Genomic DNA, 21,775 nt, shown 5'->3' on the forward strand with positions numbered 1-21,775 from the left:
AACAAAGGTGTATTTCTTTCTTATAAAGGAAAACAAAACCAATCATTTACGTGAATAAAATTTTCCAAAATAGAAACTTTTTTATTTTTATTTACAAGGAAATTCAAATAGATGTATTGGTCAGACCGATAATCTTTAAATTATTAACATCTTGCCGATAACTGGGCCTGTTAGCAAAACTGGTCAGTTTTAAAAATCTACCAAGTCTACAGATAATTTAAAAACTAATAAAAAAAATTACTATAAGCATTGAATTTTGAGAACACACAAGTTTTTTTTTTTGGTAAAATCTTATAAACATTAACCAGAGTAAAAAAAACGTTATGCTATAAAATTAAAAAATAAATATTAAAAAAGCACTAAATCTGTGAAATAGATATTTATCAAAGCACAGACAAACCAAATACTAAGACATTTTACAATTCACGTTTATTTTTCAGTTCGATAAAACTAATTAAAATGTTTTTAAAAACGGGTATTATTGAATAGACATTTACTAATAAATTAATTAAATAATTCTTAATTTGAGCATGACTGATGGATTAAAATGGATTGAAAATGGCGTGCTGGAGCGGAAACCTCCGATCTCTACATCATATACATCACGTGAGACCCGCTCAATAGAATGCGGATGTAGTCGATCCGTTTATCATACAGATTGGCGACGTGTCCGTGCGCGGCGCCAGAAAGAGGAATAATAATCAAACTAAGAGAGACGTGCTTCCTGCAAGACGCAGCAATGGATGTCCGTCGCTACTTTAAAACGCCCAGAGAATGGCTCGGCGTGGCGTGCACACTGCTTTTAATCACTGATTCGGTTGTGTGTGACGGTGCAAACGGGAGGAAGGAGCAGGAGTGTTATAATTATGCCGGTGGACACGTTTATCCCGGAGAGACTTTCCGCGCTCCCGTCTCTGATCATTCCTTACACCTGAGCAAAGCCAAAAGTGTGTTTCGCGCATTTATGCTTTTGAAAAGCACATGCATTCTCGGTGTATAAGTTTAAATGAAAAATTTGAGCTTACATATTTTTTGTTACATCTATAAATTGTTAACCAATGTTATTTTGCATGCGTCTCAAACAGCTGTCAACAATTACAACTATTAGCCTGTTAGCATTTTCTATTATTTGATAAATATGTGGAGTGGTTTTCAAATGAACGTCTGTTTAATTGCTATAAAACTTATTTTGAGAGAATGAAAGTTACATAAATTCAATATTTTGTCTGCACGACAGTTCATTTGATGCATTTTTTATCAGTATAAATAATTCACATCAGCGTTGGAGTTATTAATATGTGCGCTATTTGTTTGTGCAGATCGGGTCTTTCTAATTTGGTTTGTGGTTTTTGATTAATCTTTTAAGTACACGTCATGGTTTAAGACTTGGATCCAAGACAATTTTTTCACTATGCATTAAGAGGGCTGTTGAATCTCTTAAAGACACAGTAGTTCATACCTGCTGATGGAACTGCATTTATAATGTACTAAACTGTTTGTGATCTGATTCCTTCTTTATTAGTTTCAAAACCAGCTCCACACTGGGAAGGAACAGCTGTGATCAATGGAGAGTTTAAGGAGCTGAAACTGTCAGATTACATAGGAAAATACCTGGTTTTCTTCTTCTACCCTCTGGACTTGTGAGCATGCTTTGTCTACATAATGTACACTACCTGTCAAAAACTGGGAATCATTAAGATTTTTAATGCATTTAAAGTAAGTCTCCCTGCTCACCAAAGCTGCATTTATTTGATCTAAAATAAAAACTGTAATGTTATGAAATATTATTGCAATTTATAAATGATGTTTTCTATTTGAATATATATATATATATATATATATATATATATATATATATATATAGTAAAGTGTAATTTATTCCTGTGATCAAAGCTCAAAGATCAAAAAATGATGATTTGCTGCCTAATAATTTTGTGGAAACCAAAATTAATTTTCTTTCTGGATTCTTTGATAAATGAAAAGTTAAAAAGAACATCATTTAATTTAATCTAGAAATCTTTTGCAATATTATAAATGTGCACATGTCTTTGTCACTTTTGGTCAATTTAACGCATTCTTGCTGAATAAAATCATTGATTTATCTTTTTTTTTTTTTATCCTACTTACCCCAAACTTTTAAATGGTGTTGTATCACGGTTTCCACAAAATTTTCAACATAATAATAATAAATGTTTCTTGAGCAGCAAATCAACATACTGATTTCTGAAGGATCATGTGACACTGAAGACTGGAGTAATGATGCTGAAAATTACAGTTTATATATTCACAGCTATTTGAAAGCGTAAAAATGTTTCCCAATATGACACTTTCACTGTGTTTTTGACCAAATAAATGCAGCCTTGATGAGCAGAAGAGACTTTCAAAAAATAATTTTATAAACTCCTCACCTGATGGTGTAAACGTAAAGAATTTCTCATGAATCTGATTACACAGTCACTGTTGAATTATTGATCCACAGCACGTTTGTGTGTCCTACTGAGATCATCGCCTTCAGTGATCGCGTGCACGAGTTTCAGGACATCAACACAGAGGTGGTCGCTTGTTCGGTGGACTCGCAGTTTACTCACCTGGCCTGGTGAGATCACACACACACTCTCTGGCTCTACATATGTGTTTAAACATGGACTTTAAAGAGATATTTCACCCAAAAAATGAAAATTAGCCCATGATTTACTCACCCTGAAGCCATCCTAGGTGTACATAACTTTCTTCTCTCAGACGAATACAATCAGAGTTGTATTAAAAAATGTCCTGGCTCTTCCAAGCTTTATAATAGGAGTGAATGGGCACTATTTTTTAAATATTTTTTTATTTTTTATAAGTCCATACAAGTGTGTAATATCCACACGGGCGTCAGTTTGGTTTGAATTGTGCTGGGGACAGAGATGGATTCGGAAGTGCCTTTTCAGAAGCACATTCATTTTTTTTTTTTCTCTTTCGTGCAGTTCATGTTTTCACATTTTAGCGCTAGATCTCTTATCTAATAGCGAAAATAAATGAATGCTCTGCTAGTTGACTGGAGATGTTTTATTTATTTGTATTGGGTAGATCTGTGCATGCCTCAATGTTTCAAAAAGCGGTGGGTACAAAATGACTGGTGGGGGCGCGTATCCTCTGTCCCCACCGAAATCAACGCCTATGAATATCCATCATAAAAGTGTCCTAGGGGGTTATTAATAAAAGCCTTCTGAAGTGATGCGTTGGTGTAAGAAAAATATCCATATTTAAAACTTTATCGACTAAAATAACTGGCTTCTGGCAGACGGCCGTACGCAAGTCTACTTACTCCAAAAGAGTAACACTTGAACTTGACGCACAACGTAGTGACGAACACGGTTGACCAGCGCTGTGTGTTTGAACCGCGAGAGGCGACAAAGCTTACGCTATCCTACATCACGTCATCGTCAAGTTTTACTCTTAAATATGGATATTTTTCTTACACTAACGCATCGCTTCAGAAGGCTTTTATTAAGCCCCTGAGCCGTTTGGGACACTTTTATGATGGATATGATGCACTTGTATGGACTTCAAAAAAATGGTGCCCATTCACTCCCATTATAAAGCTTGGAAGAGCCAGGACATTTTTTAATATAACTCCGATTGTATTTGTCTGAAAGAAGAAAGTGATGTGCACATAGGATGACTTGAGGGTGAGTAAATCATGGGCTAATTTTCATTTTTGGGTGAACTATCCCTTTAAGACGATAGAATTGTGTATATGAAATGTTATGTAAGTGAGGACTCGTTGCAGCTTTTTCTTTTATTTTTCAGGATCAACACACCCAGGAAGCAAGGAGGTCTCGGACCAATGAAAATCCCTCTCCTTTCTGACCTCAGCCACCAGATATCCAAGGACTACGGAGTCTTTCTTGAGGACCAGGGACACACACTCAGGTATTAATAAGAATAATACGAATATTTTTTATTTATGTAGCAACTTTTCAACACCCAAGGTCGCTTTACAAAGTAACAAAGAACCAAATCAACATCAAAGCACAATACACATACCATGGGCAGAAAGTAATATAAAGAAGTCGCTTACAAAGTTAGGTTAAAGATACAAACAAAGAGGGATTCAAACAAATAACACATCCATAACAAGGTATGATTTACAGACTGAGAGCTGGAGAGTAATATTCAGAGGGAAAAATGTGTTTTTAAGAGGTTTTTGAAGGAGAAGAGGGTGGATGCTTGACGAAGAGCATTTCACAACCTGGGAGCCACAACACTGAAAGACCTTGCTCTTGTATTCACCAGACTAAACTTACGGGTGACTAATAATCCCACACTAGCAGAGCGTAAGGGACGAGCAGGAGAATAAGGCTGGAGGAAGTCAGATAAGTATGTAGGAACAAGGTTATGGAGAGCTGTGAGCAAAACTTTTTTCTATTGGGCGGACATATTTCGCCACCTGAGCAAAAATATTCTTTATACCTGACCTGTACAGCATACGTAGAAACACAATGGTTTCAACATTCAGTTGTAACTTTTAACTTGAATGTGGTGTTTCTATTTTATTTGACCCGTGATGTAACTTATTGGTATTAAATCATATTTTTGAAAAACAAGCAGTTAATTAAGAAGTACCTAAATGAAGCACATTTTAGGTTACCTGATATTTTTTTCACAGTGCTGTTAACTGTACAGTCTTTACCAAGAAATCCTATGAAAAATAATTTACAAAATCTTCTGCAGGACAGTTCAATTCTTTACAATAATAGAATATAGTATGAAAGAAAAGTAAGCTGTTACACTGAGATGGTTTGGGAAAAACATAAAGTGTTTTTGTATACAGTCAATTAATTGTGTACAGGAACCATTAAACCATCAAAGTTAAATGATTGTTTATTGCTTATGAATTTCCAATATTTTCTTTAGCAGGGGGTTTCAAAGTTTTTAATGGCAATGAGCCCGTGAGATTATTTAGGCTTGTAATATAATAAAATATAGGCCTAATATAAGTGATATAAAGTGATAAGAAGTGATATAATATATCAGTTTAAATGCTTCAATTTGTTTACATATTATATTATTATAATATATAACAAACTGAAGCATTTAAATAGATCGAATAGCTAAATATTGCTATTCGCCCCCCCCCCCCCAACACACACACAAAAACATAGATTTACATTTATTCATTTAGCTGACGCTTTTATCCAAAGCGACTTACAATTGCTATATATGTCAGAGGTCGCACGCCTCTGGAGCAACTAGGGGTTAAGTGTCTTGCTCAGGGACACATTGGTGTCTCACAGTGGATTCAAACCCGGGACTCTCACACCAAAGGCTTGTGTCTTATCCACTGCGCCATCACCACCACAGATTTAAACTAATGATAGCCTATTTTGAATTTGCACGCGGGTGGGTGTGTAATTGTTACCGTTCTGTGTCCATCAACAGTTATTTCTACCACTTTAATCAAACCACTCTTCTTTAAAACATTATGATGTGATTTTATTTCACATGTTTGCGTTTCTCGTTGCCTCTCGTATTGAGCTATTTGGTCCGCACGCAAGACTCACTGCCAATCACACGTGCTCACATCATTCTCTTTCTATGAAACCTGTAAACTGCATTCACCAGTTTTCACTCTATAGCGGTTGACCAGAGCACTGAAATTATTTCTCGCTTAAAGTAACACCTGGTAATTTTTCAACCTTCATAATATATTTCCAAGTCTCTTGTGATGGTACATCGACTTACAATAGGTTGAATGACACGTCTGCCATAGCCTGACGGGGTCTGTAGCGTTTTTAATCGTACTTTTAACCTTCGGGTTTCGGGTAGTAACCGGCAAACAAAGAGAACTACAAAACTCGACTGCTTTACGGCATGTACGTCACTTCCACCTCCACCCCCACTTCCTTAAAATCGCAGGGCTGTCAAGTGTCACGCATTGAGCGTGACAGTCACTGATTTCGGTCTTTTGTCACGCTCTCCCGCCACACATTGTATTTCTCACACTGAAAAACTATTTGTAATATATTTAATATGCCGCAGCGCCCAAAACTCTGGCCGCGCCGCTCTCACTGTGGAACAGGCATGAATTCAAGCGCGTCTCCTTTGGTGTTGTTCGTCTGGTGTTAGCCAATCAGAAAATAGCACTATTGTATCTGGGTAACATTTAACGCAACAACCAATGACACCCCGTAGTCTGGGGTGTTTTTTTGTCTGCCTGACTATGTTACGGAACCACTGATTTGAAGATGTTTTATGACTCTCTAACTTCAATACAAAACAACCGCAAAGCTCTAAAGACATCAAAACTGTTGAAAAGGATACTCAATGTGTTAGAAAGATGATTGATATGTGAAATAAGATGCAGAATTTTTTTTTTTGTTTGTTTGTTTTTGTTTTTTGTTTGTTTGATTCAAAGATTCAAATGTCTCTGTATTTCCCTTTAACGTTTTCTCAAAAAAAAAAAAAAAAAAAAAAAAAAAGACTATGTTACGGAAGCTATGATGAAGTTATGATTATTTGTCTTGCCTCAAGCTATAATGCAAATCGATTTGTAAAATTTGCAGATTTATTTATGGTAGCTTGATCTTATAATATTGACGATAAGTGGTTATTATCTACCACTCAAACATTGCATTGAAGTATCATATAGATTCAGTAAAACGGTAACCAATAGACTAGGCTACTATAATGACACTGGCTTGTAAACGTGATCATCGCGATCATTTGTCGTTAGAAAACAAATAAAACCCATGAAATTATATTCGTATGACATGCTGAAATATATGCCACTGTACCTGGGATGAAGAAATTTCACACGCGACGCAAGCAGAACACCTGGATGTGACCTCCTCCTACAGTGTTCAGGGCTATCATGGTTGTCAACAAATGCACGATGACAGAGTTTACGACAATACTGTTTCTCAACTGTAGGGGGACCCCGAGAGCAAAAGTTACCTGGTGTTACTTTAAACTACAATCAAATGGATTTCCCCACACATTTCGCGTCAGTCCTCTGCGTGGCATTTTAATCTCTTCTGCGCGGCCGCGGCTTCAGGAGTGCGCGGCCTCAGCATCAGAAGTGCGCGGCCGCGCACGCGCGCAGCTTAGAGGGAACATTGATTAGTTGATTAGCAGATTATTTCAAAGCAGCTTTACAGAGATAACAGGAAAATAATGTTTCAATAAAATTAAGAGCAGTCTTGAGTTAAAGTCTTAAATGAACGTGAAGAGATGTGAGAGAATGAGGTGCGTTTGAGATCCTCTGTCAGCAGCGGCTGCTCTTAAAGCGACAGCAGCCAATTAAGCTTTCTGTCAGTAAAGTTAATCAAAGAACAAAGGTAACAGAGAAAATTACTAACTGCTCTTGACTAAAGAACTTTTGTAGCTTTAATAAGGGTTAGTCTATATTTAATCTATAATTTACGGCGTGCAGGCGGTTTGATAACTTTATTAAATTTCTGTATATAGTTCTTTAAATGTTAGACAGGAAGGGCACAGGTAAATATGACATTTATTATGGGTTTATGTGAGGATTTATTTGAAGGTCACTTAGATAATTTTTATCCAGACATCAATAGCTGTATTAGTATCAGTGAAACTGACCTTCATTCATAAAAAAGATGCCATTAAACAAGTATTTGAAATATACTGTCTTTATGTTGTTTCTATATTAATTTGGAGATTAACTATGAAATTATTACATTATAAAATCTATAAACTCGATATAAACGTACAAAAATGTAAGTGTTTTTAATTGCAATTATTCACAGAATATGTTTTGATTGAGTTCATTTTTTTAATCGATTGACAGCTTATATATATATATATATATATATATATATATATATATATATATATATATAATGTGTGTGTGTGTGTGTGTGTGTGGTTAGTCATGGATCATGTATGGCATTACAATTTTAAAACAGGCATTAAAAAGCATTAAATTTAATTTGAAGATACCTGCAGAAACCCTGGTGAGTGATCAAGCGGGCTGCAGAATTTTGAACATTGTAATCAGGGGTGTAACAATACATCGATATGGATCGATATATCGATCAAATGTCTAACGATACAATAGTAAAAATGCAACGTAAAAAACAACTAGATTTTTTCAAAAGAGTTCAGTATCGAATGGTGACATGAGGGTATAGTTACACCTGTAAAAATCATAGATGTTCAGTGAAAAATCAGAACCCTGGTTTTAAAGCATACATTGCAATATGTTTGTATTGTCTGCTGTCTTTTAGAGGTCTCTTCATCATCGATGATAAAGGTGTTCTCAGGCAGATCACCATGAATGATCTCCCGGTGGGCCGCTCGGTTGACGAGACCCTCAGACTGGTGCAGGCCTTCCAGTACACTGACAAACACGGAGAAGGTGCTGCATTTATTCATACTTTCACATCATACATAAAGCCTTCTTTTTAAACCCCCAGTTTTATCTGAGAGACATATGGTTTTCGACTTTATAATCTGAATTATAGATTATAACCGTGTTTGCTAGAGCTGCCAAAGTTAATCAATGTTTAATCTCGTTCCATCCTTAAAATATTTTAATGCAGATACAGAGTTTGAGATTAATTGTTTGAACTTAAAAACTTCAAAACAGTAGAAAATGAGTTTTCCTGTATAGCTTTATAAGAGTTATTGTCAACAAACCATTAAAAATACAGTAGTTTTCAATAATTGAAATACGGCTTAAATCTAATGGAATACAAATATTAGATGAAAAACTTGAAACTTAGAAAAGTTGCCTTGGCAACTAAATAAGTTTAAATAGCACTGAAGTTACAATAAATAAATTATAGATATATAGAATTATTTAAAAATAAACTAATAAAAATGACTAAAACACAACGAAATGACAAATTAAAATCTAGAATAGAAATATAAAAATAAAAGCAAATTCAAAATATTAATAAATACTATAACGATATATGAGTAATACTAAAATAAAACTGGTTCAGGAGTGTGATCAGATGATGAAGTGAATTATTATTATTATTATTATAATATATTAAATAATTATTATATTATTATTATTATTAAATAACATCTGGAGTATTTACATATTTATTTCTATTAATTGTGCTATGGAAGGCAATGACCAAAAACATGTGAATTCAGCTCAAAAATGGGTTATTTAAAAGATTCAATTCAGAATTAAAGTTAAAGCTTTACTCAACTAATCTAAACTAAAGTCTTTTTTTTATTTAAAAAAACATTTAAATGACTAAATAAAGTGTTAAAGGGTGTTCTTTTAAATGTATGGCATGTCAGTAGATTTAAATTACTTTTCCATGAAAAATTATACATGATGATATGCCAAAATGTTGACATGAAGATCCAGCGCTGTGTAGAGTCCAGTATCTCTGAATCATATTTTATTTAATTGATGTGATTTAAATTCTCTTAACAAATTATATAACCCAGCAAACACTTCAGAAGTATTTTTTAACAGTCAACCGTGAATCCATATGAGAGTTTTTAAAGCAAATTTTAAATTGTTCTTATATAGTTTTTTAACTTGTTACTCGCCAATAAAATAGCCTTGAAAGCTGGCATGGCTTTAAACACGAACAACCAAACCGTTGTAACAAAAATAGCTTATCATACTTGAATAAGAAGTATAAAAGCATGCACTGACATAGATGTAAGAGTTTTGTGTTTCTGACTCTGTCTGTCTGATATCAGTGTGTCCCGCTGGATGGAAGCCTGGCAGTGACACGGTAAGATCTGACCTCGATTTCAGTGCTTGTGTGAGCGCATGTACTGTATGTGTGTTTGTCTGCAAATATATACAGTATCTGTGTCTCTGTCTTTCCACACAGATCATCCCAGACCCCGCAGGCAAGCTGAAGTACTTCGATAAACTCAAATGAGGTTAATGTTTCACTGGAGGTTTTTGTTCTGGTTTGTGGCCAATCACGGTTCCAAAGTGCAGAATAAAAGCAGAGTTTTGATAAACATGTCTTCTGTTTTATCTTCTGCAATCTGTGTCTGATTGTTCGTATGCATGGAAAAGAACTGGTTTCCCATGTCATAGAAATTAATGCAATATTAGCCAATAGAAAATTCAATTGAGAAAATTCTACCGCATTCAAAGAGAGAGTTTTTGGGTAAAACTTCACAATAAGGTCACGGGTTGTTGACATTAGTTAATGCAGTAACTAACATACTAACTTTGATGTTAGTTAATACATGTTAATATTCATGTGCATTAGCTAATGTTAACAGATACAACTTTGGATCTTGAAAATGTATGAGTAAATGCTAAGATTAACATGAACTAAGATTAATAAATGCTGTCGAAGTATTATTTGTTCATGTTAACTAATAAAACCTTATTAAAGTGTTACAAATTTTGTTATTTGAGATATTTGTATTAGGGTCATTATAGTTAACTAAAAATAAAACCATAAAGTTTGCTACTTAAAGAATATAAATAGTAGCTAAAATATTTATTTTAGCCAATTGCCGAGGGTGTTTAAAATTTAAAAAAATGACAAAACTCAATATTACTAAAGCTTAAAATTAAAAATGATAAATAAAAACATATTAAAACTAACTTAAAAAAACTCAAACTACTACTTAAAACTATAATAGTATCATAATGATACTTAAATAATGCAGCTTTGTATAATGGTTTAAATCCATTCACTCCTCAGATTACTGTCTGAAATGCAAATAAAAAAAACTAAAGTTCTGTAGATTTAAATCATTAGCTTTGGAAATGCATTGGTCAGAGGTGTGGGAATCCTGAAGGAAACACACAATGGATCAGATCTGTCTGACACTAGAGGGGGATGTGGTGCAGTGTGTGACGCACAACCATCAGTCCTGACAGGAAAGGAAAGCATTAGTGTGATGCTTTGCAGCTGCTGTAATTCTAATATATTCCAATTGCGTTGAGACTGAATAGGAAACATTTGATTGTTTTTAAAGGGGTCGTGACATTTTATATGTTCCTTGGGGTTCACTTATAATGTGATGTTGCGAAATATATATACATATATGCATGCAGATGCATATGTAAAATTACGCATTCATCAACATATATAAATTAAAACTGAATGAAATGTCGACCCAGGATGAGCTACAGGACGGTGAATCCCATCCAGACGCAGTCTCTGACAAAACATGCAATTTTCTGTTTTTATGCTCAAAATGTTCTCGTTGAGTGAAACCCATATCCAAATGTTGATTAAAAAAACATTGCATGAAGTCAGAATAAAAAAAAATGTTTTGTTTGTTTTTGTGTAAAAAAGAGGGTACGCTCTCTCTTGTAATATATTGCATGGTCAGATATTCATACAACAAAATACTCTGGGAGCCATGAAATTTGTCAAAATAATCAAAAATGCTGGCGGTGGCTGAAAACATTCTTCAAAAAGTCTGTCAGGGAAAGAGTTAATGCGCAGTTTCTCAGTAAACGCCACTGTTATGATTGGCTCACTGCACAAGAAACATTATCAATGCCACTCGTAAAACATTATCCATATAAAACCGAGACCCAAACAAACTATTCACTGATGTCATATGCAAATAAACGTACCTGTGTGACATCATAGATCCTGCAATATCCCAACGAGCCATTTTTAAAGCTTGATTAAAAAAATGCTTGGTTTATGGAGGACGTTTTAAGCTATGAATCTTACAGGATGTTTTAATGGTATAAAGACCTCTTATATGTTACAAGATCAATTTGATTTCTCATGTTGTGAGCCCTTTAAAGGCCTCTATTAGTGAAACATGGGCAGCTGCCATAATAATGTCACACTGTTAAAGATAAGGCTGTTATTGACACCGTCCTACACAGATGTTAAGGCTAAAGTGCAAACATAACAGACACTAAAGTTATGTTAAATCTTTATGTTGAGTAAAGCGAATGCAGTTTTGCTGCAACTTCAGTATTATGAACTCTTTAACAGAACTGAAGTAGTGCTTTAGATGATCGTCTTAAGTATGTTCTCGTGTTGTATATTTATGTAATATCTGGGTTTCCATGGTCAGAAAATCTGGAATTTTCAGGAAGTTGCAAAGGCCAAATAAGTTAAAATCCTAAAAGTCATTGATATTTCTATAATGCATGTAATTTTTTCCAGTTTCTGTTAAACTTGCACAAATGACCTACATAAGTCATGGATATTCTTTGGTCATAAGGTGCAGGAATCTTCTAATACTTGTAATATAGGGGGAAAACAACTATAGCTAGAGTCTTGAAGTGTTTGAATGCCACGAGACCTGCAAACAAACTAATGAATTTGTATATATATATATATATATATGATAATACTCCATTATGATTCTCAAAATAGCCAGAACAAATGGACTGTTTCTTAGTAATATGAGTGCTGTGGAGAATTGCTGCTGATTTTACTAGACTGTGTTTTGGTTTATGCAGAAAAGGTCAGTCACATGTTTGGGTCAAAGGTTTAATGCGAAATGTTTTCCATGAAAAATACTGCCAGTGTCGTGCCTGGAACAATGGAAAAATCAGCATATGAAGTTACTCAGTGCAGGAAATTCTGTTGTATTATTAGCCGTTAATATCCAGTTGCATGTGCATTTTTCCATCATCACACCCATTTATTTTTAAGATCATTTTGCGTAAAGCGTATCAGAAAGAATTTTGCAGAAACACTTCCTGATGATCTGCATGAACTGTGATATCACTGAAGATGATGTTACTAATAAAAAGAAAAATAATTTTTTCCATAACAAAGTTTCCATCAAACCAACTGTAAGTCAGGTTGTGTTGAAAACACACAAGATCACATCACAGCAAAACACTCCAACCTCCTCAATCATATTGGCCCTGATTTATTAAAGCTTTGCATATATAAAATCATGTGCAAACCTGACAGAATGCTCAAATTACGCTGATCTATTTATAGTGTTTTTAATAGGATTTAAATGGGTTATTTTATAAGTCTTTGCATATTTCCCTCAACCATCATTTATATTCATGATGTGATTTTGGCTATAAATTTTGTGTTTTGTGAATTGTGGAAAATACAAGTATGCATTGACTAGGTTTTGAATTACATTTTTTGTACTTTTATTGACTGATATTTGACTTTTTGTAATGCGACTATCCACTTGTTGTTTAGCAAAAGTGTTATATTATGTATAGAGTAAATATCATGTATAATATTAATTTTATTTTTCTGTCATTATTAGTATGTATATATCGGCATATGGCCTGCTCTAGATATAGCTGACAATTAATTTTTAGATAGGCCTAATAAATAATATAATTGTCAAATATGAAATGTCTTCATCTTGCTGTATATGTGCAATTGTAATTAAATTAAATTAAATTAGTGCATCGGCCACAATTTTTTAGACTGCACTAACAAACTAATTGGTACACTTTATTATAGGTTAACCTGGATTATTATGTATTACATGACCTGCAGTTTGAATATTAAGTGCATGTTCATAAACTGGAGATTATCTTTCCAGAATGGTAAACATTAACCCATGTTGCTTTGAGTGAACAAACAAGCCCCAGTTTTCAGGAAGAATGTTTATTTTGCACTGGGAGTGGCCTGAAAGTTTCTGCCCCCATTTGAGCATCAATAAAAGGAGGAAACGTCCCGACACTGAGCACAACTGAATCTTTATCAGAACAGCCTCTGGATGCCTTTCCTAGCGAGAGAGATCCGATCTCTGACCTGTAGCTGAGGGACACCCTCTGAGAAGCGGATGAAGAAACAAATCCTACTACATTTCACATACAGAGGACTAGTGAGCAAAGGAAAAAAGAGTAAAAGAAGAAAATGGCCAATTTTATATTACGGAAAGCCGAGCCCAACGACGTGTCTGACATACTGCGACTCATAAAGGTGATAAACTCAGTTTTAAACCAGTGTTAATACAAGATACTGATGATAAAGATGTGTTTGTGAGCTCAAATGTGATTTTGAGATCTGAAGAGTTACAGTGGGCTACAAGTTAATAGTGCTGTCAAATCGATTAATCGCGATTAACCGCAGCTAACATAACAGTTTGCAAATATATAATGTGTGTGTGTATATATATATACACACACACACACACACTTTTATGTTAGATGTGATTTATCACGATTAATCGATTTGACAGCACTAGTTAGTAATCATAACTTCATAATTTTTAACCTGAATATGTCTCTTTTGTATTAGGAACTGGCAAAATTTGAGGAAATGGAAAATCAAGTTATTCTCACTGAAAAAGGTAAGTGGCTACATTTAAAAGTACACTGACTGTCAGAAGTTTGGAATAATTACAATTTTTTAATTATTCTTGTATGACAATGTATAACAATGTTTTTGAAAAATGTCTCTTCTGCTCACCAAGGCTGCATTTGTTTCATGAAAATACATTAAAAACAGTAATATAAATATAATATAAATACAATTAATGATTTCTGAAGGATCATGTGACACTGAAGACTGGAGTCATAATGCTGTAAATTAAGATTTGATCACAGGAATAAATTACATTTTACAATATTTTCACATAGAAAACTGCTATTTTAAATTGTAATAATACTTCATATTTTTACTGTATTTTGGTTCAGAAGTGAGCTGAAGAGAAGATTTTTATTATTCCAGCTTTTGAACGGCAGTGTAAAGTGAGTTTGTATCTTCTGTTACGGTGTTGTAATTGCTGTTCTGCTCCTGTAGATCTCCTGGAGGACGGTTTCGGAGATCATCCCTTCTATCACTGTATCGTGGCTGAAGTGCCTGAACAGCACCAGAGCGCCGACGGTAAGACTGAACCGGGACACGCTGCGTCTCAATGCACAATATGTTGTGTTGTTCTGCTTTTTTTGTTTGTTCCCCCCTAAATCAGTTTGAAGGGAACACACCAGGAGTGTGTTAAACTCACACGGACGCTCGGGTTACAACAGTGTTTCTGTGCGTACTGACGCAAAACAGTGTTTGGTAACACTTTGCATTGCAGTGCCCATGTTACGTATTCATGAAGGACATGCAGTTCATTAGTATTAGTTCACCCAAAAATTAGATTTTAGGAACATTATATGCACACTCCAAAAAATTATTTCCGTACTCAATATTCCAGTGCAAAACTACTAATTATCTAAACATTCTTAAATTACTTAAGATATTAAGTCTTATTTTTTTCCTGAAGAATAAAAAAAAAAAGTGAGTTTATGCTTAAAACAAGAAAAATATGGGTCAGAACAATGAACTAATTCAAATAGTTTATTTTTCTGATCTAATTGGCATATATTTGTTCTTGTCACTTAATTTTGATAAATCTTTTCAGAAAACAAGACTTGTTATCTTAAGTCATTTTGCTTCTCAAATGCATCTTGATATAAGAATGTTTAGATATTTGAACTGGAAAACGAGTCAAAAATACATAATTTTTTTGCAGTGCAACAACTTAAATTTGGGTCTGTATTTGCTGTTTGACTTCAAAAACTTGGATCATACTACATGTATAGTTCATATTGGGATTTTTGTCCTTTTTTTGTAGCTGTTGAAAAGAGTTGCATGTAAGATTTGGTTTAGAATGGCATGAGGGTGAGTAAATAATGCCAGAGTTTCTTGTTTGGGTGAACTATTCATTGAAGCAACACTGTAACATGAGCGCTGGAATGTAAAGTGTCTTTTTTGTGCATCCGAACATTCAACAAAGAGAATTTCAGTTGTTTGACATTTGCCTAGAACGCTTGTCCAATCCCCCTCTGTAATTTATTGTCTTCAGGCTACAGTCTCTTGCTTCGCCATGTACATTGCCCGTGGCGTGTACATGGATGGGCGGGGAGGTAACTGAAAGACCGGTTACAATAGTGTAACATATACAATAAACCAGAGGTAAGGCCCACAACAGCTGGGACGTCACCTGTCTCACACCACACTACAATATGCCCAAAACTAACTACTTTCTTACAGATGGATCATATGGATTTGTTACCATACTCACAACTAGGGATGGGAATTGCAAGGAATGAATGATTTCATTAATGAATCTTTTAGTAATCCTGAGGAAGAACAAATGTTTGGGAAACGATTCTAATTGCCATGATATTTTATTTTATAACTATATTCTATCTACATCTGTGGAGGAATGAATGCCATGAATGCCTTTCTAGCGTGTTTTGATTCCCAACCCTATTCTGCGGCACTGCAAAAAAAAAAAAAAAATTATTAATCAGTATTTTTGTCTTGTTTTTCTGGTATAAATATAATAACATTCTTAAATTAAGATTGTTTACTTGAGAAGCAGAATGGCTTAAGATATTAACATTCACTCTTCCAGAAGATGCGTAATAGCGCCCACTCGTATAACAGGGAAAACATGCATTGCCGGAAAATTCTGTCAATGGCGGGGAAAATTTTAAGCATAAAAAACGTACAAAATTTTTATACATTTATCAGAAAACAAGAAGTTATAACATTTAACTTCTCAAGTAAATCTACCTTGATTTAAGGGTAAGTTTACATGACAACGATGTCCTAAAATGGAAAAGTTTTTCCTTCGTGTTTTTCGCTTACAGAAGACCGCGTTATCAAAACGATCTCTGTTCACACAGGTCCACAAAAAACAACTAAAATCGCTGTATTATTCATGCCAGGCCAGTAGATGGCGATGCTACTTTGTAAAGAAACTACGTGCCTATAGACTGAACACGTAATACACATGTGCATGACGTCATCATTTTCACAAATCCAGGCTTTTGTAGTTTAACCGTGACAATAACGATATCGTTTTCAAAAACTTCCGTTTTCTTGCCCACAAAACGCCATTGTTGTGTAAATGAACTGTCAAAATGCATATCAAGTTGAAGTTTTTAAAATGATGTTGTGTAATATAATATATATTATGTTTACACAACACAACATATATATATTTGTACGGGAAAACAAAAAATACTAAGTAAGGAAAATAATTTTTTGCAGTGTGGTATGTATAAATGTTCAAATCAACACAATAAAAGTGAAAATAAAAAGTGAAATGACAGATTAATCGAAACATTGACACCTGGAAGGACGGGACTGTACTGTATGTCAGGGTTGTGAGGCCAATAAACCCACCCGAAATTGATTTCAGCAAATCGCAAACCAACAGCGTTTGTCTCCATGTAAAGTCTGTCTTATCTGTTATTTTTAAGTTGCTACAAAATGCATTCTCTTGCTGCAAACAATAGAGTGATTGAACCTTTTTTCCAGGTCATGTGATCGTTGGCTTTGCCATGTATTATTTCACCTATGACCCCTGGATTGGAAAACTGCTGTACTTGGAGGACTTCTACGTCATGAAGGAGTATCGGGGTATGCGACCTTATGCATTTATGAAATCAAATTGTTAGATTTATGAGATGTAACACACTTTTCCTTCTGCTCAAATTAGGTTTTGGAATCGGTTCTGAAATCCTGAAGAAACTGAGTGAGGTAATTTCCTTTATAACTAAAGATAACCGCATCTCTTTCTATGAGCTGTTCCTGTATGTTGTTAGAGCACATAGTTACCCTTGTGAAACAGAAGTGCACTTAATTGTGCACTTTTAGTGCACTTCAAATCTTACAAGTGTAATTTTTTAAATTGTACTTGAAGATAATATAATTTAAATGAAATAAAGGGCCACTTAAAGAAAGTACACACTTTTAGAAATGCACTTTGCAATAGTTTTACTTTTAAGTACATTTTAATTCATTACGATTTAATAATTTATTGTCGTGCTTTAAAGAAGTGCACTTGATTTGATGTGTTGACTAACTCTCTAAAGCACATGTAAAGTAAACCCAATTTTAACTGTAGTGTGTTATTTGATATTATTTCAACATCGTCATTAAAAATGTGAAATTGCAAATTAGTTAATGCAAGTTTCAAACGAAATGACATTAAAGTATATTTTAGTTTACCATAAACGCTAATCAATACATTTTAACAATATTTCAAAAACAGTAGAAATAATTATTATGAAATCGCATATTAAGATGTGCTTACGTGGGTCAAAAAAAGCACTCAAGTTCAACTGATTGCATTAAATATAAATTTAAACTTGTGCTGTCAAATCGATTAATCGCGATTAATCACATCTAACATAAAAGTATGTAATAATAGCCTATATGTGTGTATATATATATTATATATGTATAACTTCACTAAAATATACTTTAGTGTTATTTTGATTGAATGTGAAACTTGCATAAACTAATTTGCAATTTCACATTTGTAATAACGATGTTGAAATAATATCAAATAACACACTACAAACTTTTATGTTAGATGCGATTAATCGCAATTCATTTAATTGCAATCAGCATGCAATTGAGTCCGAAAACATTACATTCAGTATTCTTTTCCCGTAAAAGTATACCAAGTGTAATTCTTTTCCACAAAGCTCAAAGTCTACGATTCTAGTTGATAATTATACCCAGGTTAATGATCTAACATTATACAGCCCCTCCAATCTTCCTGATGGCAGTATATCTTGTACTAAATCAGTGTTCCCGATCATTGTCTGGTTTCCTGCAGACTGCGGTCAGGACTCGGTGCAGAAGTATGCACTTCATCGTGGCGGAGTGGAACAAACCCTCCATCGACTTCTACAAGCGGCGCGGGGCGTCAGATCTCTCTCTGGAGGAAGGGTGGAGGCTCTTCAAGATCGACAAGCAGAACCTGCTCAAGATGACCAGCGAGGAGTGAGCGGATGATGTAGTGCTTAGTTTAGTCTAAAACTGACCTTCAAACGGCATTCTGAAGCATTCAGGGTGCGATTTTACATCCAAAACCTTTCACTCCATAAAATACTCCTTACCCATAATTCTATATGGAATTATACACCCATAATTCTATATGGAATTATACACCCATAATTCCATATGGAATTATACACCCATAATTCTATATGGAATTATACACCCATAATTCTATATGGAATTATACACCCATAATTCTATATGGAATTATACACCCATAATTCTATATGGAATTATACACCCATAATTCTATATGGAATTATACACCCATAACTCTATATGGAATTATACACCCATAACTCTATATGGAATTATATACCCATAATTCTATATGGAATTATACACCCATAATTCTATATGGAATTATACACCCATAATTCTATATGAAATTATTTACCCATAATTCTATACGTCCTCTTTATATGTCTTTGTGTTTTTTGTATAAGTATAAAAAGGCTGACAAAAGTTCTATCTTTAGATGTGTAATTCCCCTCAAAATACATACATTTTGAAAAGATGACTTAGATTATATTCTTGTTTTGACGTAAAGAGATAGATGATTATTTTTCCTTTTGTGATTTAATAATTCATGCATCAGAGACTTACAATGCAATGTAATGATGTTTATATGTCGTGTTTACTTCTTTGTATACTTCATTTTAAATTATACTGGGGGGAGGAAATAAAAACGTTTCTCTTTATTCACTCCATCTTTTTAATGTTATATATATAAGAGATTGAATGCTTCCCCATTTTATACTTTGAAACTCTACAATTGCATCGCAAAAGATTAAGGCACAGACACTACATGCAGGCAAAACCATTGGTTTGGTTTAGTTTTTTCATGCACTAGTTTAAGGTTTTGGTCTATTTTGCTTCATTATGGGATCTTGTTTCAGGCTAGTGGAAAGAAAGCCTACACATATGAGTGCTTATTGTAATGCATCTATTTGCATCTGTACATTTCGATTAGAATCCATATCTTTAAAGGCAGTGATTCAGAAATCTCCACCTCAGCAGCTTTACACATCCCAAAAGGTACAGTTTTGTTCCTATCTATATTCAAAAGTTTATAGATACAAACAGTGTTTTGAGCCAAAAACACACTCCCAGAAGAGAGTCTAGAACTTGTGAGTTAAATTAGCTGGCACTTTTAGACCGGTGGACTCTGGGATTTTTATGGTAACCCCATGGCCAGAGCAAACAGATGACGTATGAACATGTTTCAAAACTGACTCACACATCTAGTCAATTCACCTTTATTTCAATAGCGCAATACAGATTGTTAGCTTTACAGTAATAACAGGAAAATGATTTAATGATGCAACAGATCATTTCAGCTGTACAGCAGCTCTAAAAGAAAATAATGTTATTTTTCAGCTGAAGTCATTTCAGTGTTGATTCAGTTCCGCTCGAAATATCATCAATTATGAAATTAGTTCAATTCGGCTATAAAGCAGCTCTAGAGAAAACCGTGATGTCGTCATCCAGCTCAGTTGAGTTCTCATGTTATAGTGTCAGTGCTGTCAAATCAATAATATTGTTGAATATTAAGTGTCCGCAACTATGTAGGCAATAGCGGCAAGGAACCCAAACTCCATCAGTGATAGAAATGGAGAAAAAAGCAGGCTTGGGTGAAACCAGGCTCAGTAAAGGGCCCGATTCTCCTCTGGCCAGATGACCCAACACAGTGTGATTGTGATTCAAATTGTGGATCAGACAAATATTTCTTCCAGTTCCGTTTGCTTGAAGACCGATTCATCACGTCAGTATTGAGATAAAGTCTGTGCTGAGGACTTGTCTGGTTATTGTGGCCTCTGCTGAGGATCTGTGCTGATATCTGTTGTTTTGACGAGCCCTTCACAGGGAGAGTGTAGTAGACACAATCTCTGCTGACACTTCAGGGATGAGCTGTGGTCATGTCTAGGCGCAGGTCCTTCATCCGATCTGGATACGGTCCGGATCCGGCTGACCACGGCATCCTCAAGATATAATTTCTATTATTATTGTTTCGACTCCAAATTAAAGGTCACTACAAATGATGTTTAAAGACAAAATCGTCTGGCTTTATTATTTATTTATGATTTAGATATTATTTATGTAATTATTATACCCTTAATTGATCACACATGTACAATTTTAGTTTATCAATTATTATTACGCACAGTTTAAATGGATAAATATATAAAGTTAATAAAAATACGCTTTAGGATCAATAGATGAAGCTCTAAAATGACTACATGTGAGCTTAAATGTTCAATTCTCTCTATACCTTTATCAACTGTATAAGCTAACTTCACAACTTTTACTTGCACTGATATAGCAAGACTTTTTCTTTTAGTTGTCCTCTTTCGTAGACAGCTGTTTTCTTCTTGCTGTGTAATTTTGTTTACATTCTTAATATTTTTCAATCTCGTAATATTCTGCAGAAGAGAGAAATGAATCTCAGTTTCACTCTTTCTCAGCATGTGATTGGCTGTTCGCTACTGATGTCACTATAAACTCAGGATCAAAGCCTGGGTTGACAGAGAAAGTTGATGATCAGCATCATAGTACCAACAAAGCCTGGTTGGATTGGTTGGGTTTTGTCAACTCGAAACTAATCCTGTAACCTTCAGTTAGCTCCAGAGGTGGACAAAGTACACAACTGCCTTACTTGAGTGAAAGTACAGATACTACTGGTCAAATATTACTTTATTACAAGTAAAAGTTGTAAAGACCGATTTGTACTTAAGTCAAAGTAGAGAAGTACACGTTTTTAAAAGTACTTAAGTATCAAACGTAAAAAGTGAATGTCAATGCATTGTTTTATTATTGTTGTATTGTTTTATGTAATACTTACAGTACCTTATGCATCTGAATCTATGCTTGCCCTCATGTCAATATCACATTTATTTCTAGAACACAGTTCCAGTAGTGGGATTGAATGTGAGATTGAATAAGTGCACTCAATAACATCCACAATGGTTTCGATCACCCAAATGGCTGTTCCCTCAAATAATCCCCTATTTAAATTTTGTTGGCTTTTAGTATGCATATGTTAGCCTTACTGTTGTATCTATAGG

At 34.4% G+C, this 21,775-nt stretch overlaps 2 protein-coding genes across 2 annotated transcripts; both read left to right on the forward strand.

The window, feature by feature from the left end:
* Positions 1-610: 610 nt before the first annotated feature.
* Positions 611-9,954, forward strand: prdx4 (peroxiredoxin 4). Its single transcript, XM_077223041.1, has 7 exons — positions 611-947; positions 1,523-1,640; positions 2,480-2,596; positions 3,793-3,915; positions 8,235-8,365; positions 9,682-9,716; positions 9,819-9,954. Exons 1-7 carry the CDS (start codon positions 740-742, stop codon positions 9,867-9,869), a joined length of 783 nt encoding a protein of 260 aa, XP_077079156.1. The 5' UTR covers positions 611-739; the 3' UTR covers positions 9,870-9,954.
* A 3,639-nt stretch (positions 9,955-13,593) lies between these two features.
* On the forward strand, positions 13,594-19,411 carry sat1a.1 (spermidine/spermine N1-acetyltransferase 1a, duplicate 1). Its single transcript, XM_077223277.1, has 6 exons — positions 13,594-13,838; positions 14,157-14,208; positions 14,661-14,744; positions 17,178-17,279; positions 17,359-17,399; positions 18,487-19,411. Exons 1-6 carry the CDS (start codon positions 13,773-13,775, stop codon positions 18,655-18,657), a joined length of 516 nt encoding a protein of 171 aa, XP_077079392.1. The 5' UTR covers positions 13,594-13,772; the 3' UTR covers positions 18,658-19,411.
* The last annotated feature ends 2,364 nt before the right edge of the window (positions 19,412-21,775 follow it).

Source organism: Siphateles boraxobius, unplaced genomic scaffold, assembly GCF_051911475.1.
Source record: "Siphateles boraxobius isolate OS27281-9 unplaced genomic scaffold, OSU_SipBor_1 120, whole genome shotgun sequence".
In the NCBI taxonomy this organism is placed as follows: domain Eukaryota; kingdom Metazoa; phylum Chordata; class Actinopteri; order Cypriniformes; family Leuciscidae; genus Siphateles; species Siphateles boraxobius.

Coding starts and splice junctions, on each gene's coding strand:
- prdx4 (XM_077223041.1), top strand. CDS start 740: ATGGATGTCCGTCGCTACTTTAAAACGCCCAGAGAATGGCTCGGCGTG. Junction 3,916..8,234: donor GACCAGGGACACACACTCAG/GTATTAATAAGA, acceptor GCTGTCTTTTAG/AGGTCTCTTCATCATCGATG. Junction 8,366..9,681: donor CACTGACAAACACGGAGAAG/GTGCTGCATTTA, acceptor GTCTGATATCAG/TGTGTCCCGCTGGATGGAAG.
- sat1a.1 (XM_077223277.1), top strand. CDS start 13,773: ATGGCCAATTTTATATTACGGAAAGCCGAGCCCAACGACGTGTCTGAC. Junction 13,839..14,156: donor ACATACTGCGACTCATAAAG/GTGATAAACTCA, acceptor CTTTTGTATTAG/GAACTGGCAAAATTTGAGGA. Junction 14,745..17,177: donor ACAGCACCAGAGCGCCGACG/GTAAGACTGAAC, acceptor CCTTTTTTCCAG/GTCATGTGATCGTTGGCTTT.